A 13,379-nucleotide genomic window follows, 5' to 3' on the forward strand; every position below is an offset into this window, starting at 1 on the left:
TACTGTATTTATCGGTTTGTTGTTTGATAATGTAAAGTATGAGCACCTAAAAGGATGAAACTTCTTTGGTTGAACTTTCTCATGCTTTGGAGCGGTCACATTAGATTTTAAGCATGCAAAATTATTTCTGCCCCCACAAAGAAATATAGGCTACAGGGTATGATGTTACACTCCATAACTTGTATAAAAAATTATATTATAAGCATTATAATACATAAGCATACAAAATGTTACATTTACATTTATTAATTTAGCAGATACTTTTATCCAAAGTGACTTACAAATGAGGAGAACAACAGAAGCAATTCATCGTAGGGAGGCAGTAGTAACACAAGTGCTGTAATACAAGTTTCAAGAGTGTACTTTTATTCATCGTTTTTTTTTTTTATTAAAAAAATAAGAAGACGATGCTCTAAAGGGGTTGGGTCAAGTGCTCACAGAAGAGCTGTGTCTTTAGATGCTTTTTGAAGGATGTAAGAGAACCAGCTGCTCTGGTGGAGTTTGACAGGTCATTCCACCAGCGAGGAACAGTTGAAGTGAAAGTGCTGGACAATGATTTTTTGCTTCTTTGAGATGGCACTACGAGGTGCCGTTCACCCACCGAACGCAAACTTCTGGAAGGCACAAAGACCTCAAGTAGTGAGCATAGATAGGGGGGTGCAGAGCCAGTGGTTGTTCTGTAAGCAAGCATCAATGCCTTGAACTTAACGCAAGCAACCGTTGGCAGCCAGTGCAGTTTGATGAAGAGAGGCGTGATGTGCGCTCTTTTGGGCTCATTGAAGACCAGTCACGCTGCTGAATTCTGGATCAATTGCAGAGGTTTGACTGTACATGCAGGAAGGCCTGCCAGAAGAACATTGCAGTAGTCCAGCCTGGATAACACAAGCACCTGGATGAGGAGTTGTGTGGCATGCTCAGATAGGAAGGGCCGGATTTTCCTGATGTTGTACAGAGCAAATCTGCTCGATTGGGCAGTCCATGCGATATGGTCAGTGAAGTTTAACTGATCATCAAACACAACCCCAAGATTTGTGGCTGTCTTTGATGGTGTGATTGTTGACGAGTCTAGTTAAATTGTGAAATTGTGCTGAACTGCTGGGCTCGCTGGAATCACAAGAAGCTCGGTTTTATACTTACTTTATACTTCACTTTTATTGTCACACAACCATATACACAAGTGCAATAGTGGGTGAAAGTCTTGGGTGCAGTTCCGAGCAATATAGCAGTCATGACAGTGATGAGACATCACTGCGAGGTTGAGTTGGATGTGATGTTCTTTCATCCAACACGAGATGCCTACCAGGCATGCTGAGATCCGTGCAGCTACCGTAGGATAGTCACGCTGGAATGAGAGGTAGAGTTGTGTGTCATCAGCGTAGCCATGTTAGGAAAAACTGTGTGCCTAAATGACAGATCCCAGAGATGACATGTATATGGAGCAGAGAAGGTACCCTAGTAACTAGTTGGTGAGACTTAAGACACCACTTCCCTCCAAGACACCCTGAAGGACCTACAGTACTTGTGAGATAAGACTCAAACCAGCGGAGCACAGTTCCTTTGATGCCCTTTGCCATGAGTGTTGACAGGAGAATCTGGTGGTTTACAGTGTCAAATGCAGCAGACAGATGTTAAAAAACCCTCTACTTCAGTTTCCCACAACATTGCAAACTATAAAGCGTCTCTTTTATATTTATATTCTTTTCAACTTTTGAACTAAACCACTAAAATAAGAGTTTCCTCCATGTTGACAAAACAATTTTTATGCATTTGTTTGCATTCACGCACTCTCATGTTTGCATGCATATGCAGGAAAGTGAATGTAACACAAAGTCTAGTGTGACCACCCATTGTTATCGATCAGTTTTTCAGTTCTCGTGCAAATATCATCAGCTGTTTGCAACAATCCCCTTAAGTAAAGAAAACCCAGTTATAAAATACGGCCCCCCAAAATGTTTTGATTGGCCCGCGGAACCATGCCTGTCACACGTTTTGGCTGGACTGCTTTGGTGGCTTTTCGTGCCTGTAAGACTGACTATAGCGTGAGCCAATAGCATTCAAGTGCGGGCTGTTAAGGAGCATATAATTGGTTTCACCCACTGAATGAATACGCCTCTTCACTGAAGTTTGTGTCGGTCGTTCATGAAGGATCTGAATGTACTAGTACACTTGTTCGCGAACGAAATGCATGAATCAGTCATCATTAACGAAGATCTGCTGAACAACTAAATGAGAGAAGGAGGCAAGTCGTTTGTTCAATTCGGCAATCTCGTTCAACATGAAATGGGTCGGATGTATTATAAATAAAATGGAGTGATAAACAACTTATTACAGTGGCATACAGACCTTATTCAAACTCATACTTTTTTTTAGGCTAGTGTCTTTTTTTGTATAACTTGATAAAAAGTAATGCTCAGCAGTGAACAGTATGATAGATATGCTTTGTTTTCATTTGTGGGGAAATGATTATGAGCTTAAAAACCCTGCAGTGCTGAAGTCTCTTAGTAGACTTGTTGAGACAGAAATTTTTATAAATGATAATTAGACTGTTTTCGATCACGAATATCTCTGTGTTTTCCTCGTTCAAAGAGTAAAAGATGGTCATTTGGCACCATCTACTGGCGCAAAAGCGTAATTTGCAAAATTGGACAATGAACGAATCAATGAACTAATCTGAACAAAAATTTTTGTCGAACAGATTAAAAAGACTCGTCACTGAGATTAATCAAAATCATCACCACTACTGGAGAGTACTTATTTCAAGTTCTTTGAGCCAGTGGATGGATCCACGTAAATAAGACTAAGTTTGCTAAAATGTAACATTTCACACAGATTTAAATTTTTTTGTTCTTGTTAGCCTACAAAAGAAAAACATATAATGAAAGTTCTGTTGAACACCCCCCAAATTATAATAATGTTCTGTGAATGGATTTTAATTGTAAAATTAATCCATAAAATAAAAGCAGAAGAATAGTCTCTTTAATACCGTAGGCTCACTCCACCCCCCTTGAAAGCATAGCAGAGTGACCTGGCCCTGGCAGCAAAAAGTTTGGGGACCCCTGAGTTATACAGTGATAACTCAAAGCTGCACTACAGATTTTTGTGCTCTCTAGTGACATCTGTGGTGAGCAGTGTTTCGGCACTGCTCTTCTGCATTCTTCAGAGCCGGAGTCATTTGTTCTACTTTCATGTTGATATTGTTATTCTATTAAATTTTAAAACCAAATATTACTTGCTTTGGTAAAGAAACCCTCGTATTTACATATTTTGAATGAATTTTACACTTCTAGCACTTTTACATTAACAAACCACCGACTTTATTTAATACAGGCTCAGTTGATAATGCAAGTAAAACCGTAATACTGCTATAGTACGTCTTTGCACTGCACACAATAACACTAAACTAAAAATGCAAAAAAATTACAGTAATGTTTAATTAATAATTTAGCAGTAAAGTTATAGACAGAGGGTTACACGCTAAACAAATTAATATGTACATTACTGTGCTATGAAATCAGTACATTTTAAACAACTTGACTATACAGCACATTTCATTGGGAACTACCTTGTATTAACTTATACCTAGTGGCTTTTAAACAGACTTGTAAAGAGACAATCTGCTTAAAGGACAATAAGTGACAGCTTGTGCATTACTGCATCTGGGGCAAAAGAAATGATAAATTCGCAGCACACATAAGGAACATGGAAACTACAGCAATGTTATAAAATACCCAGGTCATGAATTAGTAAACTTGTTACTGTAAAGTTGGTGTCCAAGGAGTGGAAGAGAGGAGACGCAGGAGTACAATCTTTCAAACTTTTATAATCATTGGAGTAGAACTCACACTGGAGTGGAAACAAACAATAAATCTTAACATCAAAACTTAACTCAACATAACACTTCATTAACACAACACTTCAAGGACTGACAAATGAACAAAACTAGAGGGTTTATATACACAGGGAAACTAATGATGGAATGGAAGGCAGGTGTGGATGATGAACAGATGGAAGTGATTAGAGCAGTGAACTATGGGTGATGTAGTCCAGTGGAAAACTTCAAAATAAGAGTCCTTGAAGACCATGATGGAGACAGACTGTGACATTACTACTACCCCCCTAAAAGGGCAACTCCTGGCACCCAAAAATAGATGAGGGTAGGGTGACGCAGAAGATGAAGGATCCAAGGAGGATGATCAGGAGGCCCGGGAGGCGGCCACAGGGCAGGGACTGGGTCAGGAGGCCTGGGAGGCGGCCACGGGGCAGGGACTGGGGGAGACTCTGGGGAAGCGGGCGGAGCCGAGGAAGAGTCTGAGGGTGGAGCTAAGGGAGGCAAAGCCGAGGAAGGAGCCATGGGAGGTTCAGGGCTGAGAGCCATGGAAGAGTACAGGCAGAGACTGGGGAACGACCTCCGTGGTCGCGAGCATGTGCAGAGACTGGGGAGGAGGAGTCCTTTTCCTTCTCTTCCAGCCAGCAGGGAGCGTGGATATGGGGACGGTCGAGGCTACAGGCACTGGGACAGTTGAGGCTACAGGCACTGGCTCTGGCTCGTTAACCGTGGCAGGCACGGGCACTGGCTCGTTAACCGTGGCAGGCACGGGCACAGGTTGTGGCCTGGGGTTCCCACCATAATTCACAGCATATGGGGGAAAATGCAACTTCCGTGGTCGCTACCGCTGACTGTGGCAGGGAATCGACCACCGGAACCTGGAGAGAATGAGCCCTCCCCCCCAAAATTTTTTTTAGGGTAATTGAATGGAGGAGTTACCTTGGAGATAAGGGGCGTGGAAGGTGGAGACAGGGGCCGTGGAAGAAGTCAACTCCTGTATTAAATATGCGAGTGAAGGGTTATGCATATTCAGGGTGGCTAGGATGTAATTCGCCAAGGGAAGATCTTCTGCCTCCGGAAGTGCTGTGGGTCTGTGGAAGTTTAATCCCATTCTATAAATGGGCTTGAGGTAAATATCCGGTATTGAGGTCGAAGAAGCGAGGTGAAGGAACTTGGTTGTTTATTCCAAGATGGGAAGATCCTGCCTGAACAGCGCCAATAATAATACTGTTGGCTTCATGCTCAGTGATGTGCACATTATATTATTAAGTATATCCATATTCTTTGTGGGTCAGTCCTTCCGTAACGTTGGTGTCCAAGGAGTGGAAGAGAGGAGATGCAGGAGTAGAAGCTTTAAAACTCTTAATTATAATCATTGGAGTAGAACAATCACTGGGTGGTAACAAATGCTGGAGTGGAAACAATCAATAAATCTTAACATCAAAGCTTAACTCAGCGTAACACTTCAAGGACTGACAAATGATTAACAAAACTAGAGGGTATATATACACAGGGAAACTAATGAGGGAATGGAAGGCAGGTGCGGATGATGATGAACAGATGGAAGTGATTAGGGCAGTGAACTATGGGTGATGTAGTCCAGTGGAAAACATCAAAATAAGAGTCCTTGAAGACCATGATGGAGACAGACTGTGACAGTTACAGTACAATGGACAATGTAGATACATCGCAATCGGTTAACACACGAGTATTGTTCGATTTATATGAGTATGACAAGCAATATAAGCTTCAACAGCCCTACCAGACAACATATCCAAGCATTATAGCAAGTAAAGAACTTTGCCAAATGGATGACAGATGAACATCCATCCAGACTGCAGCAATGCTGTCCTGAACTGTGTGACAGTGACTGACTAAACTGAACAGTGTAGTTTCCCCAGCTGGAAAACGTGACAGCCAGTACTTCTTTTCTGTGTTTACGGACATAATGTAATGACGTAAGGATGAACGACATAAGCCTCTGATTCTGCGCAAAATCGAACCCAGCAGTTCAAAATACAAATCATTTTTGTAGGCTTAATGTAGTGATTAACCTCGGGTTAAGGTAAGGACATTGTTTTGAACACTGTTTGTTTATGTACTCAATCAATAATGGCATTTTTTTTTTTTTATATAACTAAAAAATATTCCGTAGTGCAGATTTAAAGGGTTTGTTGCAACCAGTCTCAAATATACAATTAAAGTTAATTTCAGGGCCACTTCCATCAGATGTATAACTTTTATAGACAATTCAAAGCAATCTGCTGGTGTTGGTGGGATGGTTCTTTTTTGGGCAAATGTATTGCTCATACAAGTAGCCATGCATGGACAGAGCGGGGACAGCAGTGAATCAAACCCCTCAAGGGTAATTGAACAGATCCAGCCGAATTCATTACAGCATGGTACAAATCGATTAATTTGCATGATGTACATTAAATGACACTTGATATTAATTCAAATATTTTACCAAGGCACAATAACACATTGAAGATGTGCTTAAAATAGATTGCCAGTCTGGAATTCCTAAGAGTACAGATTTACAAGACAAATTTAAACCCTCCTATTGTCTTAAGAAACTGCACCCTTTTTTGTCAGTTTGTTATCCATATTGAAAACCATTCAAAATGCATTAATTCTTGATTTGTGGCACTAAAGAAAGAACATCTGTTTTATTGTGGTCCAAAAGTGTATAATGATATGGAAAATTATACTGAATATTAATTGCGTTACATAATATTTAAAGATTAAAAAAAAATTTTTTTTTTTTTTTATAATAATAGAAAAATAAAAACTTGGCAAACACTGGCCAAGGATGTCTCAGTTTACATTTATTTCAATCACTTTTGGCATTTTATAATATCTTGACTATATGATAACAATTTCTGCATTGTAGTAAATCACCAGTGTATATTTTTTAGTTAGAATTTTAGTACATGCCTATTTCACAAATGAATCTGTATTGCCTTTTCCAGCAGTCAAAATGGCAAATTTGCACGTCCATTGCAACAAATCCATTCCTTCCCACTAATGTAAAACAATTTGTTGTAGTGTTACAGGGGGTTAGGAAGGTGCTGTAACATTCAATGGTCTTTTCACACTGGGGGGTCTTTAGCCCCATTGTATACTTTCATAATAAAATCATGTTAGTAAATGTATTTACTACATATTACCTGTTCAAAACTGTTAAAAATACTGTGTGTGTGTGTGTGTGTGTGTGGGAACATGTGCGTGTGTGCACAAATCCCGTTTGAGAGAAAAGAATGCAATTTGTGGTAAAGATGCAGAACATGGTGACACAGGTGGGGAAACTAGAGAAATATATGAGGCTAGGAGCTAAATTTGAGATTTTTTTTTTTAGAACAATATTGTAAGGTCAAATATGATTCTTTGATGTACAAAAAGAAAAAACTGTTTAATGCTGCATAAGATCCCGAAAGTACGAAGGTGAAAGGTCACAACTGGTTTTTCCCATTCGGTCAAAATTGACCCATTAAGACAATGGAAATAAGATTTAAAATGTTTTTTATTTCTCTAGTAAATTATTATTTCTCTTAAAAAATTGTATACAAAAATAAACTTTCTTTTTATTTTGTTTGTTTTGATGGTCTTGACAAAATCACATTTGGTTCTGGTACCAAAAACTATGCAGTATTTATAATGTATTCCTTACCTGTCCCAGGGACAAAAATTACCCTAAGACAACAGGAGGGTTAAGAGAACTAAAGGCAAAGAGCTGTCATACGTGAAGTGGAGCTGGGGATGGAGGAGGGTATTAAGTGCAGCTTGCATCCAAGCAATGGAAAGGCAGTTGAGAGAATAAATGAATGGCGGTCTTAAAAATAACCGCTCTAATATGTGTCTGAATTGTATTGGCAGACAGATGATTGCAATCTTGACTAATATGACCTGCCTGAACATACATACAATAATGCTTGATTTTTGTTCCCACAGGAGTCCCAATGCTCATTATCATTAGCTGGAGTTTGGCCAAATACCTGCACCAGAATGAAGGGTGCGTTCACACATATGTAAAATTTTGAACACAGACCGCAGCTCAGTTGGTAGAGGACTAAGTGAGTTTTGTTCTTTTTAAGTTCAGTCTGAGCTCTTGAGAGGGCAGATATTTCACATATGACTTTCCTGGTCTGTTTACACCAACCTTCTCTGGCCAATAACAAAATATTATTTATTGTTTTTATATTATATAAGCAAGGCATATACATGGTTGTGAGAACACAAAGAATGCTGTTTGTGTGTGTGTGTGTGTGGTGTGTGTGTGTGTGTGTGTGTGTGTGTGTGTGTGTACTTTGGGGACATATTTGTATCCAGAATTGAGCTAAATTGGACAAAACCTACCTTTTGGGACATTTTGGGATGACCTCATTTAAAAACACAGTCCATACCTAAATTAAATAATGATTTTTTAAATTCTAATACTGTGAAAAGTTTTCTGTGAATGCTAGTTTATAGTTGTTTTAGTAATTATATTTAGTTTTATTTAAAAAGTTTTTAAAAAAGTGTGTGTGTGTATGTGTGTGTGTGTTATCAGATGTTGGGAGACAAGAGATCATGGCTGGATATGGTGGATACTCCGAGTTCCAGTCATTATTTTTATCACTGTGAGCAAACCTTAGTTACACTCCCACATTTCAACGTTTCACTTATAGACTAGTTGCCAAATCTCTCAGATTTACACACTCTAATATTTACAGCTCTACTTCATATATCTTGCTCTGCATACTTTTTTAGAATTATTATTCAATAAAGTACTGTTGAAATGTTTATTATATTTTGAAAATATGCAACACTTTATACAGTAGTATTTTTAATATCTCAAGGGAACTGTTTTTCAGGTAAACATGCTGTTTTTTCTGAGTATTATTCGGACATTAGTTGGAAAATTGAAAGCTCCAGACATGCGTGGAAATGTGATTAATCATCACAGGTGAGACTAACCAGCACAATCTGTGTAAAGGTGAAGTGTGTAATTTTTGTGACACAAGCGGTCATATATTACTATTCAGACAACTCAAGAAATTGTCATTATAACTTGTTTTCTCAAGATAAGTTAAAAAAAATTGTGATCTCATGAAACATGACAGAAAAATAAAAATGCATAGCCTTTGTGGGCTTTCAAATGTTTAGTATCAGTTGTTATTATTGCAGTTCTGTTTATGGATCGTTGGAGTTTTTGTTTTATTTTTTTCTGGTGTCTCTGTGTGCAGGAAGCTGGCGAAATCTACATTTCTGCTGGTGTCTCTGTTTGGGCTGCAGTATGTCCTCTTCGCATTTTTCCCTGATAGAGTGAGCGTCCTAACCTTCAAAATATGGAATGTCACAGAGCTTGCATTAGCATCCACACAGGTGATGACAAATACATGCACACTGACAAGAAAAATGTACAAACTTAGGCCAGAAACATACTCAAGCAAGTAAACAAACTCAGACGCAAAAGCTTGGCTGATGCATCGCAAGCGCACTGTCCCGTTGTACATACTTAGCATGCTTTCTTGTGTTACTGTGGCATAACAAACCTCAAAACTCAAGGTGGACAATAGAGTAACCTTCAAATGTCATGGACACTCATGTTGACACTCTCACCCTGCTAACAAGTTACATTGCCTAGGCGAGATCAGACATTAGATATAAAGCATGTACCATAAAGCTACCAATGTTTGCTATTAAATTATCAACACAGGTTGCATTTTATTTTCAAATTTGAATAACTTGGCCTGTACTGGCTTCTAGAAGGTACAAATTGAAAAATCATAAGCAATGACTCAATTTGGGTGATGTTAAACAAATAGGGTGGCAACATTACATTGAACAAAAAAACAAAAAAAAACATTTACATACTAAATACTATATAAACCTAAATAAAACATACTAAATTGAACAAATTAATTTGTACTTAATACAACTAATTAAACACTTTTATGTTAACTGGGTCAAAAACATAGTGATAAACAGCTGCAATTACGTAAATATTTAGCTTTAAACAAGAACGCAATGACACTGGCTAAAGTGAATCTGTTAATCATTTATTTGAACTGGCTCATTTACATGAACCTCTGCACAAACTAATTTAAGCATTTGAGTTTGTTTGGGGCCTAAGGCATCCGAACTATCAACAACAGTACTTTTATTTTACATTGTTTAATTACTTCTGCTCTGTTTGGACTTATTAAAGCATGCACCACTGTCATGTGATTCTTCTTCAGATTGTGTTTGCTATTGCAGGGCTTTATTGTGGCACTGCTGTACTGTTTTTTGAATGGAGAGGTGAGTGAAGGAAACTTCTTGATGAAAAAATTAATCTGTCAAATGATCTCAGATTGGGCTTTACAAGGATGAAGAAATATTTAATATGTACATACAAAATTTAGACACATCTACCTCTAGGCATATGCTGCTAATATTTGTCTATCTAGTCAACCTTGTCTACTTTTGACAGGTACAGTATGAAGTTCAAAGACGATGGAGACGGTGGCGCCTGAAGCAACGTTTACATGGTGATCCCAGAGTGCATCATGGCTCCCTAAGTAACAGTGGCCTGCCGCTGACACAGGTCACACTGCTGACACGTCCAAGCACCTAAATAACCTAATCACAAACCGCTCACAACCTAATGTCTATTTCACACATTCTGCATCTGTGGGGCATGCACAGTGCAGTTGCATGACTTCAGCAGCACAGCAGGTGCACATAGAGCTTGCACATAGAGCTTTCATATGACAGCGTTTGTGTTTTATAAAAAATAAAGTGATTTCATTGTTACTACATTGACCTTTCTTTTGATAACGGCTGTAAATGATACATTGGTTATCAGGAGTGGGCCTTGAGAACTATTTGATCATTTTAAAAACAAATTTGCATGAGGATGGGGATTATATTTACTCAGTGGCAAATTCTTAGGGCCAGCAAAGCCTTCTCTGCTGGCCTAAAATGCTTAATAATAAAATGCATTTCTCATTCTCATTTCTCACCTTTTCGCCTATGTATTTTCAATCGCTTTCCACTCCTAATTCATCAATTGTACAAACGAAAAGGGAAAAACAAAAAGTTTATCTAATCAGAATTTATTTCTTGATGCTTACAAGAAAAGCGCAATGGATGTTTCACAAATCGCATGCCTGAAGCCGAGCTTGTTAGCCGAAGCAACATGTGAGTCTGAGCTCCACGCCGTTAGGCCTTCTGAATTTCTACAGAATCCCTCAACAGTACAAATGAATAGGCATCTAATGTCAGATGGTTAGATTCATCAGCCAATCAAATTGATTTATTTGTTCTTGGTGGATGTGGTCTTTAGGATATGTCCCAGTCGAGGACTTCTAGCTGGCCTTGAGTGAAGCAATCACGCATTTAAGGAATGTACGTATTCAAAAGCGAAAAGTGCGAGATCAGGCTGACAGTGTCGGCTGACATCACTGACGCTAAGAACCCGAGATGTTCTGCATGACCTTGTGATTATTTAATTTATTATACAGGAAAGGAGGGCTTATTTTCACTTCAAGTAAATTGGCAAGTGCTTTTTGCATTGTTATAGCAACATCAGGAGTTTTCTAAGTGTAAATTAGGTTGCTTGAGCATTCAGTGTCGGTTCAGGTTTTGAAAAGTAATCGTGTACCCTGATGAAACAAAATGTATTGCAAGCAAAATTTAAATCGCAAATATTATTAGATAGCTTTTTCCAGGTATTATAGACCTCCTTGGTAGATTCATATGAAAAAATAAGATTTTTGAATGTCAGTTCCGGAGACGTTCATTTCACACAACAGTCGTGCCGCAGTTCAAATTAGGCTTGCTTGAGCATTCAGTATTGTTTCAAGTTTTGACTTTCGTGCGTGGAAGTGTTTTAAAAATGTCAATTGGTTTTATTAGTTGGCTGCAACATAATGTATGAGGTACATAGTCATAGTGTGTCTTATTCATTGTGAAATGGTGTTTTCTTAATGGCATGAATCGCACTGAAGGCCTAGACTTAAAATGCACGGGCCACCACTGTATTTACTGGTATTAATTAATTTAATTTACACTGAACAAAACCCAGATTGCAGAATAGAAACTGCTTAGTAGTTCCCAACCCTGTTCCTGGAGGCCCCCCAACACTACACATTTTGTATATCTCCCTAATCAAACACACCTGATTCAGCTCATCAACTCCTTAGTGGAGATTCGAAGACCTGAATTGGGAGTGTCAGAAAAGGGCGATGTACAAAATGTGCAGTGTTGGGGGGCCTCCTGGAACAGGGTTGGGAACCACTTTAATCATCTGGATTCAGTCATATTTACTAAATAGATACTGTGTTCCTGTCACTGCATGTGTAACTTACATCAAGACCAACACAGATGTCTTTTTTCAAAAAAAATTGTTCAGAAGGGATGTCGAAAGTACCAGTATTTCATTACCATGTCAATACTAAAATAAAAAAGATGTCATGATACCAGTGTTTATGTTGTACTGGCAGTACCAAGCACCGACTAAATTCGATACCCCTGCGCTGTCTGACTAACTTAAGACTGCTTTCAAATGCTAACACACAAATCTGACATATTTGGGGGAAAAAAATAATGCACTGTGTGATTTAATTGTATAAGTATACTGTCTGCAAGTGCTGCATGCTTTACAGTGAATGTGTAAAGCTGCTCATATGCTAAAATCACTGCATTTAGATTGTCACGCATGCTGTGCATGTTGTAATAGATGACAGAACAGAGCGCTTTTTCACTATGAAGAGCATAGTGCCTGCAGACCATTTACATAATTAAATTGCATTATTTTGTGCTTTAATACTCACAGTGGGCCATGTAAACAACTGCTTATCCAGAACCACAAACTGAAAAGCCTTCATGTCAAAATAAAAGCTTGTGACAGAAATATGTTAATACTGTATAGTAAAATGTAATATTTACTATATGTATATGTATTTAAATGTATATTCGCAATAATAATAATTATAATAATGTTTAAGCAATATCTCACAAGCAAGAGTGTTTTGTACTGAATAAAAGTTTTTTCAATGTTTTAATTTACACTGTGATGCTCTGTTGTGCAGCTTTATCTGACATAAAATAAGACCAACATTGTGTTGTAGATTATGCTGTGAGGATCGGTACTGAAGCATTTATTTGACCAAAAATGTAATGTTATATTGAAAAGCAATTGTTCTATTTTTGTGTAATTACATTTTTATTAATTAATTTGATTAGACATCATTTTTATGCTGAAGTTGAATTAAACTTAAAAAAATAAAATAATAATTTAATATAAATAAATAATAAAATGGAAAAACAAAGATTTGGGGAGAGAAATAAGACATTTCGTAGGGCCTTATTTTGAAACAAAATGTACAGGAATATGTACTGAATTGAGAAACACTTGAGGGAAACATGCAGTTTTTTAATTTATTATTTACGTTGATATTGAAATAGGCTAAAGAAGTGTGTTCAATAGCATATTATTCATTTTACTGTGGTGTCAAAATTTGTATAGAGAATTGTGAAATTTTACCGGTGTTGGTACTTCTGAAATTTTGGTATTGTGACAACCCTA

General features: G+C 38.0%; 1 protein-coding gene across 1 annotated transcript in view; it reads left to right on the forward strand.

Moving 5' to 3' along the window:
- The window catches only part of LOC127447731 (vasoactive intestinal polypeptide receptor), a 49,125-nt gene extending 37,203 nt beyond the window's left edge, over window positions 1-11,922 (forward strand). Inside the window, exons 7-12 of the mRNA XM_051709769.1 lie at window positions 7,778-7,838; window positions 8,376-8,445; window positions 8,680-8,771; window positions 9,052-9,190; window positions 10,067-10,108; window positions 10,281-11,922. Coding sequence (XP_051565729.1) covers window positions 7,778-7,838; window positions 8,376-8,445; window positions 8,680-8,771; window positions 9,052-9,190; window positions 10,067-10,108; window positions 10,281-10,424 — 548 coding nt within the window. The 3' untranslated portion in view covers window positions 10,425-11,922. The remainder of the gene's footprint in view (window positions 1-7,777; window positions 7,839-8,375; window positions 8,446-8,679; window positions 8,772-9,051; window positions 9,191-10,066; window positions 10,109-10,280) is intronic.
- Window positions 11,923-13,379: the final 1,457 nt, after the last annotated feature.

Source organism: Myxocyprinus asiaticus, chromosome 11 (assembly GCF_019703515.2).
Source record: "Myxocyprinus asiaticus isolate MX2 ecotype Aquarium Trade chromosome 11, UBuf_Myxa_2, whole genome shotgun sequence".
Taxonomy (NCBI): domain Eukaryota; kingdom Metazoa; phylum Chordata; class Actinopteri; order Cypriniformes; family Catostomidae; genus Myxocyprinus; species Myxocyprinus asiaticus.